Source organism: Mangifera indica, unplaced genomic scaffold (assembly GCF_011075055.1).
Source record: "Mangifera indica cultivar Alphonso unplaced genomic scaffold, CATAS_Mindica_2.1 Un_0071, whole genome shotgun sequence".
Classification (NCBI taxonomy): domain Eukaryota; kingdom Viridiplantae; phylum Streptophyta; class Magnoliopsida; order Sapindales; family Anacardiaceae; genus Mangifera; species Mangifera indica.
The window spans coordinates 111,758-138,909 of record NW_025401163.1 but is presented as its reverse complement, the minus strand read 5'-3'; the positions used below and the strand labels follow the sequence as shown (position 1 = coordinate 138,909).

At 31.1% G+C, this 27,152-nt stretch overlaps 1 protein-coding gene across 2 annotated transcripts in view; it reads right to left on the bottom strand.

Moving 5' to 3' along the window:
* Positions 1 to 2,357: 2,357 nt before the first annotated feature.
* The window catches only part of LOC123207320 (probable LRR receptor-like serine/threonine-protein kinase At1g53430), an 83,156-nt gene continuing 58,361 nt past the window's right edge, over positions 2,358 to 27,152 (bottom strand). Inside the window, exons 1-24 of one of the 2 annotated variants that reach the window (XM_044624682.1) lie at positions 10,161 to 10,538; positions 8,862 to 9,021; positions 8,457 to 8,528; positions 8,272 to 8,343; positions 8,016 to 8,087; positions 7,863 to 7,934; positions 7,687 to 7,758; positions 7,533 to 7,604; positions 7,364 to 7,435; positions 7,165 to 7,236; positions 6,991 to 7,062; positions 6,033 to 6,104; positions 5,862 to 5,927; positions 5,698 to 5,757; positions 5,525 to 5,563; positions 5,356 to 5,405; positions 4,890 to 5,257; positions 4,567 to 4,765; positions 4,343 to 4,483; positions 4,091 to 4,209; positions 3,792 to 4,002; positions 3,465 to 3,702; positions 3,238 to 3,388; positions 2,358 to 3,138 (exon numbers count right to left, since the gene is read on the bottom strand). In XM_044624682.1, the coding sequence (XP_044480617.1) occupies positions 2,752 to 3,138; positions 3,238 to 3,388; positions 3,465 to 3,702; positions 3,792 to 4,002; positions 4,091 to 4,209; positions 4,343 to 4,483; positions 4,567 to 4,765; positions 4,890 to 5,257; positions 5,356 to 5,405; positions 5,525 to 5,563; positions 5,698 to 5,757; positions 5,862 to 5,927; positions 6,033 to 6,104; positions 6,991 to 7,062; positions 7,165 to 7,236; positions 7,364 to 7,435; positions 7,533 to 7,604; positions 7,687 to 7,758; positions 7,863 to 7,934; positions 8,016 to 8,087; positions 8,272 to 8,343; positions 8,457 to 8,528; positions 8,862 to 9,021; positions 10,161 to 10,275 (3,024 nt within the window). In that variant the 5' untranslated portion in view covers positions 10,276 to 10,538 and the 3' untranslated portion in view covers positions 2,358 to 2,751. Of the gene's footprint in view, positions 3,139 to 3,237; positions 3,389 to 3,464; positions 3,703 to 3,791; positions 4,003 to 4,090; positions 4,210 to 4,342; positions 4,484 to 4,566; positions 4,766 to 4,889; positions 5,258 to 5,355; positions 5,406 to 5,524; positions 5,564 to 5,697; positions 5,758 to 5,861; positions 5,928 to 6,032; positions 6,105 to 6,990; positions 7,063 to 7,164; positions 7,237 to 7,363; positions 7,436 to 7,532; positions 7,605 to 7,686; positions 7,759 to 7,862; positions 7,935 to 8,015; positions 8,088 to 8,271; positions 8,344 to 8,456; positions 8,529 to 8,861; positions 9,022 to 10,160; positions 10,539 to 27,152 lie in introns of those variants that run through there. The other variant, XM_044624683.1, reaches the window with a different exon arrangement.

The window sequence follows — 27,152 nt, the reverse complement described above, 5'->3', positions numbered from 1 at the left end:
TGCCTAAGGGAAGACTCAAGTCGTGACCAAAATGGACAAATCTGGAGAAATCAAGGAAACAAGGTAACGTAAATTCCAATTCCTACCCAAAATCTGTTATATATAACTTATAGCACTTTTTTCACTTTACCAAATACTTAACTGCAAAATCATAAGAAACAAATCAGTCTCTCTCTTCAGCTTCAACAATCAATGTGTCTCTTTCTCTCTCTGTTCAATTAGTCTTTCTCTTCACTACCATTTACCTTTTTTCTTCAATTCCTGCTTGCTTCAACCACTGCTACTTTCTTTCTTTATTTTTAATTCATTTCCTAGATCTGATTTCACTGCTATCTTTTCTATTTCTACTCAAGTATCTCTTTCTTTTAAATAAACCTGTGCTTTCCTTACATGATTTCTTGAGTTTATCTATACTAAACCTAGCATGACTCACCAACTGTTGGTTTTAACTTTCAATTAAAACGAAAAGGAAAACTTACCTGGTCAAATTAGAAAATGGAAAATGCTATGTAGGAACTTGTCCCCGACTCAAAACCTGACAGTTTCACCATATTACTACCTAGAATCTACTCTAATTTTTTCCATTTTGAATAGAAACCGAAACCGAAAGTCAAATGCTTACGTTCTGGTTTTGATTTGGTTATTTTGTTCACCCCTACTTGATCACATTAAACAAACACTTGCTCAAAAGTCCAACTCGTTACTCGGAAGGCAAATCGTTCAACAACTGTCGTTCACTTCAAGCCACAAACACTCATTCATTACTCTTGCAGGCTCGTTAGTGATAATCATTCAAGCAAAAATCAAAGTCATTCAAGCAGCCATTAGTCTCTAGGACATTTTAAAGAAGAAATCAATGAAAAAGCAAATGCCCACTCAAGGAAAAAGGAAGCCCGTTCCAAGCCTCGATGCTAAAGAAAATTTGACCATTGGGCTATTTTAGCTTTTTATAAATCTTTTCCCAAAGCTATATAACAATTTATAAAAGAAGTTGACGTAGAAAATTTGAGAAAAAAACTCTAAACTATTCTAAATTGATTGAGCTATCTCTTTTCCCGTCACTCTTTAAATTTATTACATAAAGTTTATTATTTAATTATCCTATATAACCTATTCAACCTTCATTTAGGAGTTTATCTATCTTTCAGTGAGAGCCAATGGACCCATCAATTTGAATTATAAATTCTTGTTATTTGTAATATATAGTAAATAAATAAATTTGAAACCATAAATGATAAAATTTATTTGTGATGATGTGAAGAACATGCCAGTGATAGATAACAAAGAGATCAATAGGGCTTATTCTAATACAAATTTTGATTAGCAAACATTTCTGACAATCTTTCCATGAAGACTATCTGCCAAAAAAAGCAATAAACCTCATAGTATGAGCTACACATATGCAATTTATTAGGACTGAAACACTCGTGCTCAATTTAACGACAACTTTTATTATAAAAAGGATATTAAGTTTTAAAGAGAAAGGGGGAAGAAATATTTTAAGGGTTTATAATTTAAACAACCAATCTCGATTAATTCAAAGAGGTCTCTAATGCTTCGAATGACCTCAAAATGAGATATCTTAGATTCATTAACTTGTTTTGAATGAAAGGGTCCAACTTTAGCTTTCGACATCTTTTTCGACATCCTTTTCAATCTTCTTCTTCTCTTGAGCCGACAGAAAAAAATGGTACGACAAAGAGATGAAAATCTTTTCGTTGCACCACTGTGAGATGAAGAGACAACTCTTCGTCGCATTGTGAATGAAAAGATGGAAAGACGAAGAGACATCTCTTCGTCGCCCCACTATGAGATGAAGAGACATCTCTTCTTTGCACTGTGGATGAAGAGATTGAGATCTCTTTGTCACACTAGTGTCTACTGTCGGCTTAGACAAAGAAGATGTTGAAAAGCAAAGTTCAAGAATAGGGTGAGACTATTGTTTTTAAAAGCTCTAATGGGTGATTGTAATTCAAAAAATGTGGAACCCGTAGGCTTGGGGGTAAAATATTTTGAAAACTTTAGATATAGTGAAATTGTTAGTTTTTAAAATCTATAGGGGAAAATTTAATAAATTTTATATCTTTTTAATGTTAATAGTAAAATGATAATTTTACTGTTATTTCTAACAGAAAAATTTAACAGCAATTGAGTCATAGGTAAAAATTTGAGTTTTTCAACTGTCATAAATATGATTTTGAGATTGAACTAAAAATTAGGTGAAAAATACTCCTTTGCCCAAAAAGAAAAAGTGACAAAAAAATGGAAAAGAAAAGAAAATTATTAATGTGTGAGTGTATATTCACCTTGAGGACAAAATAGTTTTGAAAGGTATGAAAATGTTACAATTATAACAATTATCATCAATCTAAAGGTAGTCTTTATTATAAAAACGACATCAAGTTCCAAAAAGGAAGGGGGATAACATATTTTAAGGTTTTGTAATTTGAACAACCAACCTTGATTGATTCATGGAGGTTTTCGACGCCTCGAATGTTCAAAGAATGAGATAGCCCAAACTCCTCAAACTATCTAGAATGAGAGACTCCAAACTCCTCAAATTGTTCAATTTATCCTTACAATCTTTTGATTAATAAAATAGTTTTATTTTATTGTGTATTTTATGTTTTTATCTTTTGTTTTTGTTAAATAAGAGCTAGTTCCTAACACAATCCAACTCACCCTTCTTTACAGTTCTAAATAAAAATTTTTCCAAGCATCATTTCTCAAATTTCCACAGACTATTAAAGATTACTGAAGAAGCCTTCTTGATGAAGAATCCTCCTCTATAGACACGTCTCTGGTTCGGAGAGAAGTCGAGGAACCTGACCATGGTCCTTTGTAACTACCATGAGAGAAGGTTGTGAAGTGGTTCTGGCTGTCCTGTGATATTATCTCTAATGCTTTGAACCTTGCATCATTGTTGTCAGTGTTGCGCTTAATGACGGGTGCCTGGACTGCACTTTTGCCTTCAAGCATACTAACAACAACAGACATGGATGGCCTGAGAGTGGGAGATGGATTGGTGCATAAAAGAGCAATGTTAAGCATGGTCATTGCCTCTTTTTTGGAGAATTTTGTACCAAGAGATGGATCCACAAGTTCAAGAAGGTTTCCTTGCTCTTGCAGGACCAATGCCTACAATAAGAAAAGAATAGAAAAAATGTCAAAGCAAGAACTTGCAAATGTAACTTCATTAAATTGTATGGAGTGATGAATGTTGTTAATGTCAATTACCCAATCAAGAAGGTAAACAAACTCCTCCTTTGGCCTGTAACTAGTGTTGCTCTTGCCACTGACAATCTCCAAAGCAACAACTCCAAAGCTGTAAACATCTGCTTTATCGGTCAAATAGCCCCTCATTGCATATTCTGGTGCCATGTACCCTCTGGACAAGAAATAGATATTGAAGCCAGCTAAAAAAAATTTTATTGATACTCTATTCAGAAGGAAAAAAGACCTACATTGTTCCAGCTATACGGGTACTAATATGGGTGTTCTCTTCTTCGTCAAGCTTAGCTAGACCGAAGTCTGATATCTTTGCATTTAGATTCCCATCAAGCAACACATTGGTAGCCTTTATGTCTCTGTGAACAATTTTCAACCTCGATTCCTCATGCAGATAAGCTAATCCCCCAGCAATACCTATGCATATCTTCATTCTTGTTTCCCAGTTCAAGTTGAGCAGTTGTTCTGGTTTACCTAGAATAGGAGAAAATATAAAAGAGTTCAGCCATGATTGATTCTAGAAGTTAATTAAGAAGTATATGTAATGTTAGTGATCCGATTACCAAAAAGTGCACGGGCAAGACTATTGTTTTCCATATACTCATATATTAGCAACAACTCTTTTCCTTCGATACAACAGCCGTAAAGCTTCACAAGATTTGGGTGCTGCAGAGCAGATATCATGCCTATCTCGGTCACAAATTCACGATTTCCTTGCTTTGATTTGGAGGATAGCTGCTTCACAGCAATTACAGCACCATCGGCCAATGTACCCTGGAAGTGTCAGAGCCATGTAAACATTGTAATTCATTGGCAATTGCCACTGTCACTCAAAACTGCAAGTTATGACAACCATTTTTACCTTGAAAACAGGCCCAAATCCTCCTTCACCAATCTTATTAGCAGGATCAAAATTATTGGTAGCAGATTTAATTTGCCTTAGAGTGAAAATACTAGTTTGAAGATCAAGACCACGGAGTTCTGCAACAGGAAAAGAAATTAAAACTTAGCCAACCATCAGTGAAAAAGAGAAGCTTTTGTGGGCATATTAATGTAAGAATGAAGCAAAGATATTTTAACTAGTGCAAACATAGTTTTGAATTATAAACATTACCTTTGTCTTCAGGGTCTTTGGCCCACAAGTAACCCAGCCTCCATAGAATGACCAACACCACCAGTATGAGAACTAGGCAGGAAGCAAGTACGATGCCAACAGTGGCTCCAACTGATAAACCCCCAGTGTCAACTTTAAAGTCTACAAGAAGTAATTATAAAGAAGTTATAGGACAAGTTGGCAGGAAAAAAAAGGGAAAATCCTAATATTGGAGAAACAATTACTTGGTGTCACTGTAATTCCGGAAATAAGTGGCCCATAAACACCTCTCTGAGGAAGGGCATTAGTTCCTTTCCCTCTCCAGTATAAGTGGATCTCCAAAGTGCTACCACTTACAGTGACATTTTTAAATTCTCTCGTGATGTTTCTACCGGCACCTCCAGCTTCCTCCATAATGTTGAAGTCACTTAAAACCACCTCCCCCTGTGCCAAATTGATATCATTAGAACTTTGCAAGATTAACCAAAATTTTAACATTCTTCTTCTTCTGAAAAGCTGAAGAAATCTTTAAAAAGTATAAAACGTTAAGTATTCACTTTTTGTTTACCTGGATAGAAACGTCAAATATTCGCTTTCCAAGACTGCTGAACGTCTGATCATTCGTGAACATAATTTCAGCAAAGTGGAGTTTCACATTGTAACTGCCTTGTCGCATGCACAGGCCAAAATACCTGAGTGATTGCGGCGAAAGGCGAGCTGTTTTGTAGTATTCTTCACCACTCACATTCAGACCACTCGGGCTCGATACCACGTAATTAAGACTCTCATTGCCTGTAAAAATCCCAGTGCTGCTATAAGCCCACCGTGTTCCCACTGGAGCAAAGACTGATTGACCTTCTTTGTTATAGTCCTCTTCATAGGTATTGCCCCCAGATTTCAACGAACCTCCTCCACAATTAATAAACAAGGAATAGTCTGCAGGAACAAATTCTTCTGCTGTGAGTATAGCTAAGTTTAAATCAGGTGGGTATTGCAATTTGGTGAAAAAATAAAACTGACAAGTATATACTTACGTGTGGCTTTTCCGGGGCAGGGAAGGTCCTTCATGAAGCACCAAGAATTTCTATGATTTGAAAATTTATTGAGTTAATCATTAATGTTTTAGTTTTTATATATACACAGGAAAGAAAGTTACAACCTTACTGATAACATAAAAAAGCAAAAGAAAAAGAAAAAACTTACGAGTTGTTCACGGAGGATGCAAGACTGGAGATTACATTACTGTGAAGTGATAGAGGAAAGATTTAGATACAACAGAGGACATAATACAGAATTAATAGTAATAACTAAAAATAAGAAGATTTGTACAGACATGGACAAATGATATAAGTAACAGATATAGAAAAGTCTCTTACACTTGGTTCTGCCCACAACCAGCTGTAAATGGCTCTGAAAAATTGTTATAAGATAAATCCCTGCAATGCCGCAAAATTGATAAAAAAAATTTCTCGAAACGAATGAGCCATCATAATTGACATCCTCAAGTCTTGTGTCAGTAAGATAAAGATGGCAAACTTACCACTTCTTGTTATCATTTAGTATCCAACTGTGAACTGCTCCAGTTAATAAGTTGTTGCCCAGGAAACTATGAAAAAAAAAAAATGTATGCAAACCACTGGTAAATTAGCGAAAGTACTACATGTTGAAGTGCTTATAGACAAGGAATCAATAAATATTCTAATTGACTTACACGAAATCTACGGCATCCAAATTATGAAGTGTTTCAGGAATTGGACCAGTCAACTGGTTGGAGCTCAAGTCTCTACAATAATAAAAAGGTGGACCATGCAATTATAAAAAAGGTAAAGTGTCTTCGAACAAATCTATCAACTGAGAGCATCTTCTTAAATATTGTTTACCATCCAAATAAAAAGGTGCAATTTTTTATAGACTTGATAGTTCGTGTCATCGGATCATATTCGTGTCATGTCAATTTAGGATCAAAGACTCTAAACCCTAACTCGATCCGAAATATAATCGTGTTAAAATTTTTCAACCTTAAACCGAACCGAAATATTTTCAAGTTGACCTGACCTTACCCGAACTAACTCAAACTATGTAACAAATAAAGTTATGTCAAAACACATATAATAACATGATTTATTACGAAACAACACATTTTGTTAAATTTCAAGAAATAACAGGATTTGTTACACAATAATATACAAAAAGATATTTTGACACAAAATAACATTTTTTCAAAACAAAATTGGTCTATTTCAAGTTAATATTAAGAGGATGTTTGGTTCACTATATTAAAAAATTAATCTGATAATTTATTTTTTATTATTAATATTATTTTATTTGGTTGTTAGTAATAAAAGATTTTGGTAATTTTCTATTACCACCAACAATGTAGTAGATAATATAAAATGTAATCTGATTACTAATTTCACCTCAAGTATTAATATATTACCAAGATAATTTTGATTTTACTACTATTATATTCTTACTTATTTAATTTTTTGGAGCTCAAGTCTCTACAATAATAAAAAAGGTGGACCATGGAGTTATAAATAAGGTAAAGTGCCTTCGAACAAATCTATCAACTGAAGAGCATTTTCTTATATACTGTTTCCTATCCAAATAAAAAGGTGCAGTTTTTAACATATATTGATCTATCACCACAGAAAAGATTAGCAACTTACAGAAGTTTTAACTTTGACATACTCCCAAGATATTGTGGGATTGTACCATTAAGCGAGCAATTTCTCAGTACCCTAGGTCACAGAAATAGAGTTGACCCATTGATAAGTTAATGCGATAAAAGATGAGCCAAATTGAATGTTGTATTGCAGTAAATTAAGTCAATGTCAACTCACAATCTTTGCATATTTGTCATTTTCTGCAAATCTGGAATAGACGAACCTGATCCTTTCAGATCAGAAATCCTCCTGAAAATGAAGACAAGCATCAGAAATGATCAACAATTCTATTATTAAAGTACTCTCTATTTATAACGACGAATAAGATTGCTAAACTGAATATTGTAGTCACTGTTACACAGGACCGAGTGCTTACAGTGCTGTTAAACTTGTCATCTGTGATATAGTGGAAGGAATAGGTCCCTCGAAGGGGCTTCCCTGCATATCACTGCAGTAGATTCAAATTGACTCAGAAAACTATTAAGTTCTAAACAATAGAAATTCATTTTCTTAAAGAAGTAAAATTAAGGAAGTAAAAAACTTACAGTCGGGTCATTTTAATCCAATTTCCAATGAAATCAGGTATCTTTCCTGTCAGATTGGTTCCATCTACCCGACTGCAAAAGTGCATCAAGCTTTTTCATTAGGAAATTCTAAACACTAATATTTCATACGTTTATGTCACACTAAATTACTTACAAATCTTCTAAGTTTGTCAATTTGCCAAGTGATTTTGGTATTGATCCCGTAAAATTGTTTGAAGAAAGAAGACTGTAAGAGTACACAGTGGGTTAAAAATTGAACTGAAGCACCAACAGCAGTTGCCTGATTCTTCAGAAAAGGAATAAATTGGAAGATAAGGACAGAAGTCTTACAGTCTCCTTAAGGTCTTCACATTTCCAAGGGTTTCAGGAATAGGTCCTACAAATTCATTATCTTCCAAGACCCTGAAAATTGAAACACAGTTGACATTGATGTTTTAAGTAACTCTTACTTCATTTAAGCATGGAGTCTGATGAATAACTTACAACTCCTCAAGTGAAGGAAAGTCACCAATTTCCCAGGGAAGTGAACCGCCAATACGGTTTCCTACAAGGGACCTGCAATGTACATAGAGTTATAAACCCACCAACAAGTTATCTAAATCATCAATAACTAAAGGAATAATGGAATTGAAAAAAGCACTCAAAGTCACAGTGAGAAAATGTGAGGAATTTCTGAAACCCACATTAACAAAAGCAGAAAGGAACTTATTTAGAGTGGTAAAACTTTAGAGCAACTTACAGAATGGTAAGATTTTGGATCTGAGCCAATCTTGCAGGGATTGTTCCATTAATATAGTTTTGGGTAAGATCACTGTTTAGACAAAACCAACTTCACTTAGCCTTCAAATTTAGAGAACCATTCGATAGAATGTGCCAATATTGCACAATGATATCCTAATGCAGAAAAAAGCAACGCCCACTTACATTTGTGTCAAAAAAGTAAGATTTGCAAATTCTTCTGGAAAAACTCCAGCTAAATTTTGACCCCTCATATAGCTATCACAACAAAAATAACAAGGAAACATATAAGTAGAAAGTAGTAAACAGAACAAGCCCAGAACTTGACAGTGAAAATCAAAAGCATTAGAATTCATGTGATAGGCCACAACACTTCTTATCAATAACAAATTAGTCAAAAAAAACTTGATGTCTGCTGTCAAAAAAATGGATGTTACAAAGTACTAACTGGACTGCTAAAATTCACTTTAAAATTATAATATCAGTTTCTGTTTTAAGTAAAATCAGAACTAACTGTAACGACAAGCTAAGTAAATGCTATAACATAAATTGTGCATATACAGACAGTTGTTAAAGGGAAGAAGGTCATACAAAAGAGTGACATGACAAACATTGTCATGATTACAATCACAGGTGATATTGCTTCTAGTTGAAGAATCATAGTTAGTCCATGCACTGTCACTGCAGGAAGTTGAGGATACATTTTTATTTTTGACCTGCAGTTTCGAGAGTATTGCTTCGAGAGCGCTCACTGTCACAGAGAAACAACTCATTCATGAGCACTAGAACAAAAATGAATCAAGACTAAATCTAATCAGAAATGCTAAAGCAATCAGTTTCATATTCCACCATGTCAAAGATAATGCAAATGGTCAAAAGGTGAGTACTCTTTCAACACATTAATTTCATAAATCTTCACATCTCAATGAACAAGTATGAATGTGTGTCTCAGTCAAGCTTCATTAATTCCAGCCTCAATTATTATAATAAAACTTTTGCTAGATTTGGTTGCTACATACCGTTTATACTTTTTGCCAACTAAAGAACTGTGTCAAAAAATGGCAAGTTTCTCCATAATCAGAGAAGAAATCAGTAATTTCACATGGGTTAGGAAGATCCCTAATTATCAATCAGAGCTTTATTGTGTTGGGAAATTAGATAAAGGTCATGTTCTTACCATTACAGAAACATATCACAATCCCACTTGCAACTTGCAAGAAAGACGGAGAATAGGTTTTGTTTTTATTGTGGGAAGTGAAAATTCTTGGATGATTAATGCATATCACAGAATCACATTAATGTCTCCGATCTACACTGTTACCAAGGTTCTCACTGTGAACCCACACAGAATAAAATATTCATCAAGGGAAAGAAGGCAAGATTAGTTTGAATATTTCATCTCTTTAACAGCTACGTTTGCTTTCTTTCATTATCATACTAATAATGCCCACACAAATATTTAGTGGATTTATTTATAGGTATATCAAACAATCGATCATATTGGATTACTGAAAGAAAAAGAGATTATTTCTAGGTCTAATATAATTAAACAAATTCAAAGCTTCAACCTTTCGTTTTAATATCTCTTTAGATTCTCTCCAACCGAAGAGAAGAATTCTCACAGCAAAAGTGAGAGACAGAACAAAAACACTCACACAAACATACCCGGAAACTAAAATCAGTTACTCCGAATCAAAATCAAGATCAAACTTCAAATTTATACACGAAATGAAGATATAAGACTACGAAATTCTTCTATCTCCTAATTCTGGGCAACCAAACAAAAAAGCACACTTTCACAAGCATCACCAAACAAACAGAGACGAAATCAAAATCAAACTTCACGTTTGCCAAAATATATAAGAACTGGATTTATTGCAGTGAACTTACCTTCCTCATCAGGCAAACGCTGAGCGTGAGATCCAAAGTTGACACAGCAGTTGAGAACCAAAAATCCCAAAACAAAAAGAGAAACAACATCGGTCGTTAAAAGACCAAGCCTCATTTTTCTTCTGCAACAAAACTTATCTCCGCTCCCTCCTTCGTTCCTCAACGCAAACAGCAAAATAACAAGCAAATGAGAGAGAGAAACGACACTTTTAACACAAAGAGAGTGAAGTGGTTAAAAGTAAGAAGAAAGAATTTGAAGACAACAGGAAACAAAGACTTGTTTCTGCTCTTATCGTTGACTCCGAAGGCTTCTGTTATGCATGTAACCAAATCTAATTCTAAACTTTAAACTTGATGAGCAATTATTAAATTAAAACAGAGAAAGACAAGAACAGAAAAGATTACTTTTCAAAGACAAGATGAGATGGGCAGGTGGAGGTTGATTGTTTTATTAATAATAAGATTAATACGTTGCATGGAATTGAAGGGAGAAAGAAGGTCCATCAGTCAGCGTCAAGAAAGCGACGGTGCTTTTGAAAACACTGTGGGAACAACGAAAAGGAGTGAAGAGATGTACGTAAATAACTTAAGTTTACCACATGAGACGCCTAAGTCTTCTTGGAAAACTAATTAAATCATGGGTAAGGTAAATCTCGAAGGCATCTCTTATAAGGGTTGTAAATAAATTTTAAACTCCGTCAATTGATAAAAATACCTTCCTTTATCGCAAACAGAAATGGCAATATCTCACCATGATAAGATGTCTCTACGCAGGGAGAGAGAGAGAGAGGATTATTTATTATTGGTGGATACAGTCAACTCCAATTTGACTTGAATAAAAATTAAAGTGACTTTTAAGTTTAGTTTTAAATAAAAATAATTTGATTCAGTTCAGTTCAAATTTATAATTTTAATCGATTGTTTGAATTTATAACTAATTGATAAAACAATATTGTTTTACTTAAATAATAGACAAAATCACCGGTTTAAGCCATGAATTCAAGTAAACTAAGCCAAACACTTACTAACTTGAGTTTGATTTGATTTTGAAAACAAATTGAATCTTCCAACTTGAATTCAAATAAAATGAATTCGAGTTTAACTAAATTTTACCGAGTCAGCTTCCAAGACCAAGTTGGCTCAGTTTAGATATAGGTCTAAACTGATTCCCTCCTTGTCACTTCTTTGCTTTGTATCTATTTCTAAGATATAATTTATATAAAATCTATTACACTAAGATGCCTTTGGTTCAAGAAATGTATTATTATCAAAAATCAAATATTACTATAAAAATAAATTACACAGAAGATTATTAGATATAAATTATTATTATATTTGATCAAAATTGATAATTATAAATAATTATTATGTTTGATTTGATGTAATAAAAATATTAAAATATTATTATATTTAAGGGGACGTTTGCTTGCAGTAATCAAATATTACCCTGATAATATATTTTTTATTACTAAAATTACTTTATTTGATTTATCAGTAATAAAAAAATTTAATAATATTTTATTACCAATGGTAATGTAACTAGTAATATAAAAGATAATTTAATTACTATCTCTATTTTATATATTAAAAAATTATTAATTTTATTATAAATCTATTCTTAGTTATTAATTATAAAATAACTAAGAATATTTTAAAATAATTATACTAATGATAATTAAGTAAAATAATAATTTAATATTATTTTATTATATTTAATTAAATATAATAATTATTTATATTTATTAATTTTTATTAAATATAAACCTAATTTATATTAATAAAATTTTAAGGTAATTTATGATGGTTTTTATTTTTTTGATAATAAACATATTTCAAAATATTTTTTATATTAATCAAAAATAAAAATATTATTATTTTAAAAATTATAAATAAAATTAAAATTATTAGGATAATTTTTTATTATACTACAAAATAGAGATAGAAGGTTAATAATAAATGATAAATTGCAATAATGCAATCCGTACTGAAGTCGACAGAACCGAGAAGGGCCACCAATGGAGCGAAAAGAAGTCGGGAAAAAGGACATAGCGGAGAGAGCACGAATAAGAAAAGGGGATTCTCCTTCGCCCCGTCGCAAGAGTTAGAGGATATTTTTGTGAATTCAATTCCCTTAAAAAATGTCTGCCTACCACTTGGACTCAAAATATCATCATCTAAGTGTACTGATTAAGAAGATATTTTTTGCCTTTGAAGTCCGTGGAATGGTCAATTTCGTACTAAAAATGGAGTTTCCAAGAAGGAGTATCAATTGAACCGAATTCAATTAGAATGATTAAACAGGGGTGGATATAAATGAAATTAAATTAGAAGATTTTTTAATTTAAGTTTAATTTAAATAAAAAATAATTTAATTTGAATTTATTAAATTAATATCAATGATAATTAGAGTTTGATTTAAATAAAAATGATTTAGTTTAAATTTAATTTGAGTTTGACTTAAATGTATAGTTTAATCTATAGTTCAAATATGTAATTCAAATTTAATGTATGAATTTGAATTTATTGTCAAAATAATATCATTTAATAATTATTTGATCAAGTTTGAATCAAATCGAGCTATTTACCTAACTCATAGACTAAACCAAACTGAATTCTTTCTAATTCAAATTTGGTTTGATTTTAAAACAAGTAAAATCTCTTAACTCAAACTCGACTTAAATTTAAACTAAATGAATTTGAACAGAATTAAATTAAATTGAATCGATTTTCCAACCTAAGTGGACTTTCAAACTTGAGCCAACTCAGTTTGTATTCAACACTACCTGAAAATGATAATTGAAATTTTTTATAGCACAAAAACTTAAAGAATTTATCCATTAAAATATCATTCTAATTTCATAAATTTTATTTTATCTTTCAATTTCAATTATTATAAATGTAATTATTTTTACACTTTCACATCATTAAGGCTTGGAGCTTTCGTCAATCTTGGCTTGGAGGCCTCGTCAACCCTAGTTTGGAGATAATGATAATTAGGTATTGTGTTGTTTTTATATTATAAATATTTAACGTGTAAAAAATATAATAAATATGTATACACAGTCTCAAATATAGAATATTGACAAAATTTTCAATTTTCCTATATTTACATGGACTAATTTAATTAATTATTTTTAAAAATTATTGTTTTGAAGTTGACAACACTCCTTCAATTTTTTAATCTTAACACATTCAGGTGATTATTATTAGGGAAATTAAATTAAATATCTAAAACTAAAGAGGGTTAAGCGAAATTATCAAAAACTTTAAGGATTAAGCGAAAATACCCTCTTTTGTGAAATAACCAAATTGCCCCTATATATAAACTAAAAATTTTACATATCCCTCCCCATATTTCCCACGGATTTCTATTGAAATTCAAAGAAAACATGAGTCTCTCACGGGTCTTCCATGGGTGTAGAATCTTTCGTCTTTTTTGTCAATTTTTCATATTTTTTGACGATTAAAAATGACAAAGAAGGTTAGTATATTATCTCTACTTTTGTTTGAATCAATTTATTGTTAGGATTATTGAGATTTGAGAGAGATTTTGAGGTTTAAATTTTTAGGGTCTTGATTTGAAACAATGCATAAAATATTTTGATTATTAGTTGTTTTGCTTGAAATTTTTGAGGGATTTTATGTAATAGGATGTGTAGATTTAATTTGTGTTAAAATTGGAGGCTAAAATGTGATTTTTGACCAAAAATGGGTTAGATTGGCCGAAGATCGAGTTTAGGGGAACAGTGAATCCTACGAACCGAATTAAATCTCCCATAGATGGAAACGATTGCTTGTGGAATGAGGGGTAAATTTAGCTTTTCTAAAATATTAGGGGCAATCCACAATGGTCTGTGGAAAATTTTACACAAATTTGCTTTTTTAATTTTTTGTCATTTTAAGATATATCGACCCGTACTTTTCAAATTTCCTAGCGATTTTTTAATTATTGACATTCTAAAATATTTCAACGTATAAAATTCAAATTTTAGTACATTTTTTTTATTTTTATCATTTTAAGATATATCAACTCATACTTTTTAGATTTTTGAGCTAGTTTTCGTTTCTTGATATTCTATGGTATTTCAAAGTATAAAATTCGAATTTCAGTTTTATTTTTTATTTTTGTCATTTTAGGATATATCGATTCGTACGTTTCAAATTTTGAGTGATTTTTCAATTTTTGACAGTCTAGGGTATTTTAACGTATAAAATTCGAATTTTTTTCATTTTTTTTAATTTTTATCATTTTTAGATATATTGACTCATACTTTTTAGATTTTCGAGTAAATTTTTGATTCTTGACAATTTAGAGTATTTCAACATATAGAATTCAAATTTCAGTTCTATTTTTTCTATTTTTGTCATTTTAAGGTATATATAAACTCGTACTTTTTAGATTTTCATGCGATTTTTTGATTTTTGACATTCTAGGTATTTCAGTATATAGAATTTAAATTTCAGTTCCGTTTTTCAATATTGGGCATCTTAGGATATGTCGACTTGTATTTTCAAATTTTGACATTCTAAGGAATTTCAATGTGCATATTTCAAATTTTAGTTTTGTTTTTTCATTTTTTCAGTTTTTATATTTCGTTGGTATTCTAATATGTAGTTTTTGTATTTTACCTCTGTTTTTTTGTTTATATTTGTCATTTCTATGTCTGCTTATATATTTGTTTTTAATGAAATTCTTACAAATTTTCTAAAGTTTTTTCAAGATACTTCTCATAAAAGAAAACGTGTCAAAGGTGAGTTATGAATCCCTGATAAGTTAGGATATTTCTGAGCAAAGGTGATATGTTATGTCCAACGCACTGCCATATCAAAGATTAGGTTAATATTGACCTCGAAGTAGCTTTGATTGTTCGAGAGGATGTGTTTCAAGCACCTTCTTCGACTACCAGATATCAAGTTCTTCAGAGTGTTGGTACACTCATTTCTGCTACGATAACTACATTGGGGCTTAGATTAAGATGAGTTATGGTTCAAGGTTAATAGGGTTGACGTGAGATTCAACCCATTCGAGTTTGCTTTGATGACGGGGCTACCATTCAACCAACTCACTGTATTTTCATCATATATTCCTTGCTCATCTAGACATTGTATTAGGGATACCTACTTTCAAGGCTATTAGAAAATGTAGTATCACAATATCGAGTGTGTTTTCTTGGTTAGGCCATGGGGGAATGACAATATCAACGTTGTCAAGATGGCCTTGTTGTATTGCCTTCATATGATGTTATTGGAGAATAATCGACAAAAGAAGGTATCTACAAAATACCTTCAGTTGGTTGATCATTTGGATGGGTTTAATTCTTATCCCTAGAGTGTTCCAGTGTGGCATAAGTCGATGTCCCAGGTGAGTGACAGAGTCTGTTCTAGCCATATGCTCGAAATGCATAAATATGATCTTTACAGATTTCCTTTTGCTTTCAGGTAAGTTTATATTTCTTGATTATCTATATTAATTGACAAAAAAAACTAATTACTTTAATTTAACCATTAATGTTTATACTATAATATTAGATATGAGACGATGGACACCCTGTACGATTGGGTGGATATGGTTGATATCCAAGCGTCTCTATGGATTTTTCGATGGCATACACAAAACATTCCTACTTGGAGTCGTATAAGCACTATTTTCATCGGTGATCAAGTATGTAATTGTTAATTAATGAGTTAATTGATACCTTGATTATTATAAATATGTTGAATTATATATCTAAATAAATAGGATGATGTCACTTTCTCGCTCTGTCTATCACCGATTGAAAAGGCTAGACTATAGTAAGCAAACATTCTTTTGTACATGGGTGTGTCAGATCGCATTCCTGTTTATCATCTTTGGTGCCCTCTCCCTCCCCCCAATGACAAGAGATGAAGTTTTTCCAACGATGCCACCTGTAGATATATCGGCTGGTAGTCCGATGACATATGAGGTGCTTATTCAACCCTTATTATGGAGTAGTCTTCATGTCCCCTTGTTGTTCAAACCTTAGCCACTGGGGCTGCACACCTTCCTGGGTTTAAGACCACGCTACCTCTCCCATCACATAGGAGTGTCCCCCTCCTGTATCACCTATTCTATCCATAGTATATGCTACTTTGGCACACTAGGGAACTATGATACTACGTGAGATTTCCTGTTTGCCTTTTTTGATAACTTAATTAGAGGATCATCTGACTTGTTTAAAGGAAATCATCATGCGTACAAGCCCAATTCTAGTCGATTAGGCTATGAAGCCATATCTCATATATTCTTTATATAAATTGTATTTTGTTCTTTTTCTAATATATATATTAACTTCGTCTAGGGTATGCACATCAGTTTCGGGAGGACCTCCCCCATTGATAAGTCAATTCCATCTTATCACTCTTATATAAATTGTATTTTGTTCTTGCTCTAATATCTATATTAACTTCATATAGGGTATGTATGTCAGTGTTGGGAGGACCTTCCCTATTGACAGGTCAATTCCATCTTATCACTCACATGAGGTATGTATTTAATTTTCGATGATATTTAATATAGAATTTTGTTATTATATTTTATATGAAATGTCATTGATCAAGTTATTATTGCTATTCCGTCAGGATAGTCACTATAAGGGGGTCTCGACTGGCTCTTTTATTACATCACCTATCTACTCCAAGGTTTGTCATTTATCGTTATTATTATATTTTTTAATTAATTTCCATTGATTAATTCCTTATATATATTCGTATAGGGTCCTGGTTATGAGGGTGTTTCAATTGGTCCTTTGGTTGCTTCAGATCCCACACCTAAGGTATGAAAATTATTGTGGTTATTATATTTTATATGAAATATGATTCACCAATTTGTTCTTTTCATTCGTATAGGGTACTGGCCGTGAGACATTTTCGATCAAGAGTTCTCCTGTACACCTTCCCCCACCATAAAGGTAGTATATTTTTGATGAAATATCATTGATCAATTTATCTTTCAAATTATTATTTTTATTTAAAATGTTTTGTCTCTTTTTCAGGATGAGCGGCTGTGGTTACTTATTGGTATCCCCAGTTTTAACAAAAGGGCAATAGATATTAGTTCATAAGGGGAGGACTTATAAAAGGATGTTTCCGATGAAAACCAGGATGAGATATATCCATTATAATTAGTATATATTCATATGTACTGATCACTGACAATATAAAATTAATTTTATAGTCCATTTAGGGGGTATGGACCATTAACTTGATTATGATAGAGGATTCCCCAATCAAAACTCCTCAGACATACATCGATAAGGTAAAATTAATTGATTAAATCATAATTGTTACTTAAGCAGATGATTCGTATTGCACATGATTAGGTCATTTGAAAGGATCCGTTTGTTCACACCCTATATACAAATCCAATCAAATTGAGGGTAAAACAATAACTCACAACCATTCCATCCTCTGCTGTAGAGCGTGAGGAATCTTTTCTCATGTGGTATACTAGAACTGCAGCATCTGATGAGCATGAAGTTTATTTCATCAAAGCAAAGTCCAAAGACAGTTTCTAAAGGATTGTTATGGAGCTGCGTGAGTGGCTGACAAATGATGTAAGTCGCATTTACTATATAATTTAATTAAAAGCTTTATATACAATTCAAGTTTTTTATATCCATTTTAGCATGTTGATTTTTTTTTGGCCATATTATGTCGACACCAGAATGATCAACAGGTCATCGTTCCACACAGTTGAATGACGTCCCACAACTGCTTTGTAAGGCATATCGGGAAGCATCGATAGCTGGCTTACCATGCCGCCAGAAGGGTATTAGTTTATTGAGCTCTTCATGAAGATGGTTGAGGCAGATTATATCCTCGGTTTGTTTTACAAACCATGGGGGAAGGTTGATATCGTATAGTATAATAGTATATCACTTATAATTTACTTTGAATTAAATTATATACTACACATTTATCTATTCTAATTTCTCAATATTAATAGATTTTCATCCTTATAAACTTCGATTACATACATAAGGCAGTTAGAGTTATAGATTTTCGTGATTGGTCAATTATGGTGTACGACTCTAAGGTATCATACTTATAGAGTTTAGAGTATTTTGCACAAAGGATGCGACCATACATGACATTTATACCAACATTATTAGAGACGATGAATTTTTGGACAACTTTTGGGCATACATCATGAGGTGATCGACTAATATTACGTCAAGCAGAAGATGTCCCCTAGTAGGGCGAGGGCTCTGGTGACTATGACATTTATATGTAAAACTTCCTGAAGTGTTTGGCATTGTCACGGAGGGTGGATTTTCCCTGAGAGTTGTCCACCTCTATGTATGGGTTTTTAGGCCAACAGTTGTAGTTTTACTATATTTAGTAGATCACGGATGTATATTTATTTTGATCATTGTTTTTTTTAACTGATACGGGAGTTGTTATGTACATATATATTGTATATGCTGATGTGTATGATATACATTATCTATCATTATATATGAATTTGTATTTAATTTTGTTTTTTAAATAATTTTGTCATGGAAAAAATTATATGAGAGTGGTGTGATGTTATTAACTTTAAGTTATGGTATTAGTGAATACTAAAATATTTTTAACATTAATATCATTATTACATATGAAAATTATTGATATAGCATTATTCCATTGGAATTTTCAAGTGAATTGATAAATTATATAAAATAAAAAATCAAGATATCATTTTGGAATGATACTTTTAATTAATTGCATGAACTTGATCATATTATTAGTTTAGAAATAATATTGAATCAATAAATTGCATAAATTTTCTAAGTTAATATATGATGTTACAAGTCATTATTCAAATATAGTTCAGTTTCAATAGTATAATTTATTAATTTTTATAAGTTAAGCTTCATGCATAAGTAAATTATAGTAAATTATTTACAGTAAATTTATTACATCACATATAAACATAATTACTCAATTGAAACAATAATCAAAATACATTGATTACACATCATTTGAACAAAGACATAAACCATATAATTAATAAAACTAAACAAAAGGTTGTCAAAATCTTGATCCTTTACCTTTTTGGGATAAACCTTGTGGGATAGAGCTTGGAACTGGTGTTGGGCTTTTATATTGGGTTCGGATATGCCCTAGTTGCTTACAATGACCACATATCTTTGGTGTAACATTTTCTTTTGGTGAAGGACGTCGATTTCTATTGGAAGGATGACTTGGTCGACGAAGATTAAGCACGAGAGACAGGATAACTCTTTCTTCTAGTGCATGTAACCATTCTGATAACCCATGCATTGACATTTGTGAGAGGGTTGACAGGTTTCGCATACATTGCATGATAGAACTCGGTCTTAAAGAATGGATGAACTCATGTATTGACATTTGTGACCTTCATGTGTTTTGCAATAGTAATGACATGTTTGCAGGAAAAACGTGAAAGTTGAAACTTTTTGGACATACAAGACATTTCGTTAAAGTCTACAATGCCCATGTATCCACCAAAACTAACAACCTAAAACTGAAGAGTTATATTTGGTTGAACTTCTAAACGCACAGACTTTAACACATGACGACTAATCTTCTCCTTTGTCCATGGGGTAACAAAGTTGGGGCATTCATTTGCAATTTGAAAAAAGGAACAACATATCTGTTAATAACAAACATAAGGGAAGAAAGACATGCTCAAATAGATAATAATAATTAGGTACGTACTTACATAGTTTCTCCTCTTGTAAAACCATTATTATAATATGTCTTGAATAAACTCGATGAGTATCGTGATAGGCGGACCCTGTGCATGTTTGACAAAGACATTAAATAACTCTGTAATATTAGTTATCATTATGTTATGTCAATGCCCCGAAAAATATGCCCTGCTCTATCGCTGAAATTCCACCTCATACAGGGAAACCCCAATATGAGGATTCATCGTATCATAGCCTCAAAATTTGCTTCTATATATGATTTTGTGATTTTCCAATATGCACCTATAACCTGCAAGGTATAAATAATATGAGAACTTTATGATCAAATTTTATAAAATGTTAAACGGAATAACAATTTTATACATGTTTAAACAAGTTAGCTTTGAGTCATGTTTGTACTTTGATCGCATGTTACATAGAAGATGATGACAACAACACCCATGATAGACATCTGGAAATACTTCACCCATTACAGAGTATGTAACATGATATCGATCTGAGATTATCGCCAACTCAGGGATTGCATGGATGCATTCTTTAACCTTCCTGAAAAATCAACACCACGTGTCGTGATTTTCTTTTTTATCGACACTAAAAGTAATTGGATATATTATGTTATTACCATCAAGACCTACCGTAAGGAATAAATAACCAAGATATCTACCTTTAAGGAAAACAGTATCAATGCAAATAACAGGTCGAAGATATAGTCTAAATGCACGGGTGAAAGATCCCAATGCCACGAAAAAAAAACTTAAATCGATGTTCATCATTCGTTTCAATAGCGGTAATAGTTCCTGGATTAGTACGTTATAAATTATAGAAATAATCTAGTAAGAGCATAAATTATTCTTTCGATGAGCCTCTCAATGAATTTAAAGCCAATTTTTTGTCCGCTAAGCCTGTGAATATGAAATGTTAATTTTATATTTGCCGACGATGTCAACAATTATCTCTTTAGGCCAATAAATTCAATCAATCAACATAAACTTTGACCTCATTAATTGACCTAAAGTCCAAACCCTAGCTTGTCAGAGATGTGACATTATTTGATCAATTGAATATGTATGGATTGGATCCATTTTAATAATTTGGAAGGCTTCACTAACTTTGACTTTGGTTGCAGATAAAAACCAATGGCATTTTTCATCATTACATTTAATCTTCCATTGCCCTATGTTAGACTTAAGTACCATGTATTAAAATCCTTTCTCTAGGCAAATTGGTCGACAACATCTTTCAAGTGTTGTTTGTTATGAAAAATATCACCAAACTTTACAACATTACCCTCTCGAATCGATTATGTACCACTTGATAATGTTGATTATTGTGGAGGAAAATCAAGAAGCCACCTAAATGGATCAATTGAGACATTGTCAAAAAGTGGCCCAGAATAATTTTCGCCACCCCAGATAGGATCTTCAAACTACAAACTATTTATACCCCCGATAACAGGTGACATATGCTCAAACCTTTTCTCATCAAAAGGAATATCAGTCATGTCGTTTCCTTAAAAGTCACCCTAATCAGGAACCCTATCTTTCTCTTTATGAGCCGATTCATTTGCAATATACAATGCATCATTACTGAAATTAATCAAGTCTTCCAAATCATATTCTCATCAAAAGGAATATCAGTCATGTCATTCCCTTCAAAGTCACTCTAGTCAGGAACCCTATCTTTCTCTCTATGAGCCCATTCATTTGCAATATACAATGCATCGTTACTGAAATTAATAAAGTCTTCCAAATCATATTCTTTTTTAACTTCATTAATTTGTTCTTTTTCTTGTCCTTCAATCATGGTACATGTAACAAAAACAGAAATATATTCCTGAAAGTATTGAGACATATTGATAAGACTTTGAACATCTTAATCATTTTGGATCTGTACGGGGCAGTCAAACTCAATTTTTCTTGGCTTTATAGATAGTTGAAAGTAGTTTTTAATTGAATCAAGACCACATTGCTCACTTAAAAGTTGAATAGATCCTTCAAATGTTGTTTCAAAGGGAATTTTAATCAATTGTTTACATCTTCCAACATATTTCATTATGTTATCATTACATTTAATTCATTCTCTATCGAAACGAAACGACGCATAACTAGCTATTTTAATTATTAATTCTATAATGACAAATTTTTGGAAAAAAATTAAACATTTATAAGAAAAAATCCATTATAACCATTTACTAATATATATGTCATCTATAATTTCCCAAAATGTACCAACCTACTCATAGCATGTCATTTAAAATGTCTAAAAATGTTTACTATCAAAATACCCCTCATATTTTTTCAAAATTTTAGTTAACCCCTATACTTATCTAACATTTAATATAACACCCTCATATGTTGTCTTGTATCAAAATACATTTATTTATTCCTAACATTTCATTTAAAACGTTCTTACAATGTTTAATATCAAAATACCCTTATATTTTTTTAATATTTTATTTAACCCCCTATAATTACGTAGCATTTTTTTAACACCCTTAAATGTTGTGTTCTCTCGAAATACATTTATTTATTTCTAACATGTCATTTAAAACCGTCTTAAAATATTTAATATCAAAATACCCCTCATATCACTAACATTTTATTTAACACCTTTTGTATGTTATCTATTATTAAAATACATCTATCTATTTCTAACATTTTATTTACAATATTCTTACAATATTTAATATCAAAATATCCTTGATATTTTTTTAACATTTCATTTAACCCCTTATAATTATTAATATTTTATTTAACACTCTTGTATGTTGTCTAGTATCAAAATACATCTATCTATTGCTAACATTTCATTTACAACATTCTTACAATGTTTAATATCAGAATACCCCTATATTTTTATAAAATTTTATTTAACCCCTTATAATTACTAACATTTTATTTAACACCCTTGTATGTTGTCTAGTATTAAAATACATCTATCTATTGCTAACATTTCATTTACAACATTCTTACATTGTTTAATATCAAAATACCCCTATATTTTTATAACATTTCATTTACCCCTCATAATTATATAACATTTTATTTAACATATTGTATGTTATTTTGTATCAAAATACATCTATCTATTCTAAACATATTATTTAAATTCTTCATATATTGTGTAATATCAAAATATCTCATATATTTTTCTAACATTTTATTTAACCCCTAATTTATTATCAACTATCCAAATACCCCCTTTACATGACATACGAACTAGATTTAACAAATAAAATTAAGTTTCGAGTTAAGATTCGTATAAATACATTTTTCTCACGAATTAACTTTTTTTATTCGAATTTTGAAATACAAACTTCTTCCTTCTGAATGAACCCACAGTAATTGATGTTGAGTAAAAATAAGAGTGAGTGTTTGAATGATATAAAAAGTTTATATAATGAGTCAGAGTTAAAGGGTTTATATAGATGTGGTGAAAGATAATTTTGATATTTTAAAAAATATTTAGGTTATTTTTGCTTTGAAATAGAAAAAATAAGTATTTTTGTTTTGAAATAAAAAAATAGGTATTTTTATTTAATAAAAGAATGAAATAGGCATTTGATTTAATTTCCCCTATTATAATCACAATAATGACTTACCATAGTAATATTATAATTGATCAAGTCAACGTGTAGGGAATGTTAATTGGAATAAGTTTCCACTATTAAAATAAGGAACAGTTGGCTCGCACTCACTTTATCCAATGAAAAGCAAAGTTCTAAGGACAACATTTATGGCGGCTTTTACCATACATAAGTAAATGAATACGATTGGATTAAAAAACATTTATATAATTTTTTATTTATTAATATTAATTTGTTTTAGTGGATGAAACTAGCACGGAGGCATCTTGTAGGGGCTGCTAGGAATCTCAAATCAACTCATAAAATTATGTGTATAATTTTATATATAAATATTAATATATTATTATATAATTAAATATTATTTTTTTATTTTTAATTATTTAATTATACGATAATATAATAAAAATTATACATATAACACTACTTCAAACCAAAATAGATGGAATCGAATAAAAAACTGATTAATAAATCTATTGATTATGATTTTCGTTTGCTTTTTTTGTGTTTTTTAATTATAAAAAAAAAGTGAACTTCGATTCATCAATGCTTGTTCACGAAAAAGGAACGTTGTTTTATAAGTCATTCAATGTTGAACAACCCCTGCTCTTAAAGTCTTTCACAATTTTATAAAGTATAAGATAAAAATGAACAATAAAAAATGAAACACCTCCAAAACTTTATAGTTTGCTTTGAACGAGAATAATATTGTTTCAATGTCCATTCATCTTTCTACCCAGATTAAATCAAACTTGGTTTTGGAGAGTTTCAAGAGAAAACACCAGTTTAAGGTAAATTCAAGCGCTCAATTTCGATAATGTTTTAAAATTAAGCTAATCTAAAAATAACAATAGTAAATTAATCTTCAATCATATTTAGTCCTCCCCACAATTCTTGTCAACCAGCTAACTAATCATGAGAAACCCTAGCATCTTGGATCAATAAAACTTGTCTTGTAGTATCTTGTAGTTATTAATAGTATTATCCTTCAATAATTGAGAAATTAAACATATTTTATTACAATACACTAGTAAAAAGTTTAAGCAATAAAATTATATGTTTATGTTTTTAGTATATAATTTACGTACACAGATAATATATTCTCATATGATTAGATGAATTTGAATTAACAATGAAATAACACCTATAGTTATCAATATCTTATAATACGTAATATGTATCATACGATATAATACGATGTAGGTGAAAAAAGATATGTGTTATAAGATATATCAAATTAATATTATATAGTGAATATTATATAATATAATACGCATCTTACGATATGATACATATAAACGATATGAAATGATACATTTTTTTAGAGAAAATGATTGAGTAATAAAAAAACATTTTTAAAATTTTTAATAGTATTTTTGATATTTTTTATAAAGATGATGTGTCAATTAAATTTTTTTAAAAAACTAGATGCATGGTACAAAAAATTAGGATGTCAACTATGATTCAATAGTGTTTAATCACTCTAATTAAGGTAATAATTTATAATTTAAGATTTAGGCTGGAGTGCCGACACTATAAAAAAACAAATAATTGACCAAACTTTAGATCAGTCGATTTTCTATTTAATTTCTTGTCTGGGTGGCTAGCCGGCAAGAATATTTTAATGTTTGTGGCAACGACGCTTCTTGATCAAACAAGACTTATTATTTAAATTCTTATTTATTTGTAAGATTTTAAAAAATTATCTTTTATAAGATTTTAAAATTGTATATACATATATACTATTTATTATAAATACTTAACAAAAATATTATAACAATAATCTATTTTTTTATAATATCCTCTTAACATATCCTACGAAGAGATTTTATCTCTTATTTTTCTTTGCAACTCTGAAAAGCATCCTATGCCAATGGAAGATATCTCTACAATGCATCTTGTATCAATGTAAAATAATTAAAACAGTGAGAAATTTTTAAAAATAGCTGAAACACATGTGATTGAATAAAATTCTTGTGAAAAATAATTGAAGCAACACGTCATTATAAAAATTGTGAAAAACTGAAAATTTGAAACATCAAAGAAAGAGACACCCATGAACCACGATCACTAACAGCTTCACCAATCATTGGTGATGATGAAACATAATTGAACAAGACGACTACATGGCAGGATAACAGTGATATTTTCCAATTCTGGTTGTTGGATATGGGATGAAAAGAAAAAGAAAGTTATGGAAAGAAAGTTCTCGTTTTTTTTAATTTTTAATTTTTTGGTTTTCAGAATGGAATGCATTCTATTTGTCCAGCTTTGTGGTCAAAGCATAGAAGGTGGCTGTTGATGTCAATGCTCAGTCTCAATCCTTTAGCTTGTGTAAGTTCACATCCTCTCTCCTTTGTAAAACAATGTGACTGATGATGTTCACAATTAGTTTACGAACATGAGTTTTGGTGGTTAAGAACTAAACCTTTTTCTTGCTTGAAAGGAATATGATTGCTCTCGTAATATGATAGTCATCATTTGTTTGTTCTGGTGTTCTCATCTACAGAAGGTGGTTGGCTATGGTAGAAAAGTAGGATCACTGAACAGTTTCAATCATTTGGCCCCTCTTTTTTTCCTTCAAAATTTCTGTCAAACGGTTTTAGTTCAGAGATTTCATTTCATTTGTCCATTGGTCCTATATATAACTTATAGCACTTCTTTCACTTCACCAAATACTTACTGCAAAATCATAAAAAACAAATTAGTTTCTCTCTTCAGCTTCAACAATCAAGGTCTCTCTTTCTCTCTCTGTTCAATTAGTCTCTCTTCACTACCATTTACCTTTTTTCTTCAATTCCTGCTTGCTTCAGCCACTGCTACTTTCTTTCTTTATTTTTAATTCATTTCCCAGATCTGATTTCACTGCTACCTTTTCTATTTCTACTCAAGTTTTTCTTTCTTTTAAATAAACCTGTGCTTTACTTACATGATTTCTTGAGTTTATCTATATTAAATCCTAGCATGACTCACCAACTGTTAGTTTTAACTTTCAATTAAAACGAAAAGGAAAACTTTCGTGGTCAAATTAAAGCCTTTGCAGGAGGAAGCAAATTAGGGCGTTCAGCAAATGGGATTTGGGGGAACAGTATTGCTCAGGAAAAGAAATTTGGGAAATATAAAGTAATGAAATTACAAAAATGGAAAATGCATATGTCAGGTTGGGTCGGATCCCGGCCCAACTCATTTTATTTAATTTTTTAGGTTGGTTCTGGTTCCTAACATGTAGGAACTTGTCCCGGACTCGAAACGTAACAGTTCCACCAAATTACTATCTAGAATCTATTCTAATTTTTTGGTTTTGAATAGAAACTGAAACCGAAAGTCAAATGCTTACGTTCTAGTTTTGATTTGGTTATTTTGCTCACCGCTACTTGATCACATTAAACAAACATTTGCTCAAAAGTCCAACTCGTTACTTAGAAGGCAAATCATTCAAAAAAATTCATTCACTTCAAGCCATAAACACTCATGTAGGTAAGCCCCAACATAAGGATTCATTGGTCAAAAAAATTCATTCACTTCAATCTTGCATGCTCATTAGTGATAATCATTCAAGCAAAAATCAAAGTCATTCAAGCAACCATTAGTCTCTAGGATATATTTAAGAAGAAATCAATGAAAAAGCAAATGCCCACTCAAGGAACACGGTGTAATACTCTCAGGTATGTTCTAGGGGCATTTATGTCTTTTGACCCTATTTTGAGATTAAAA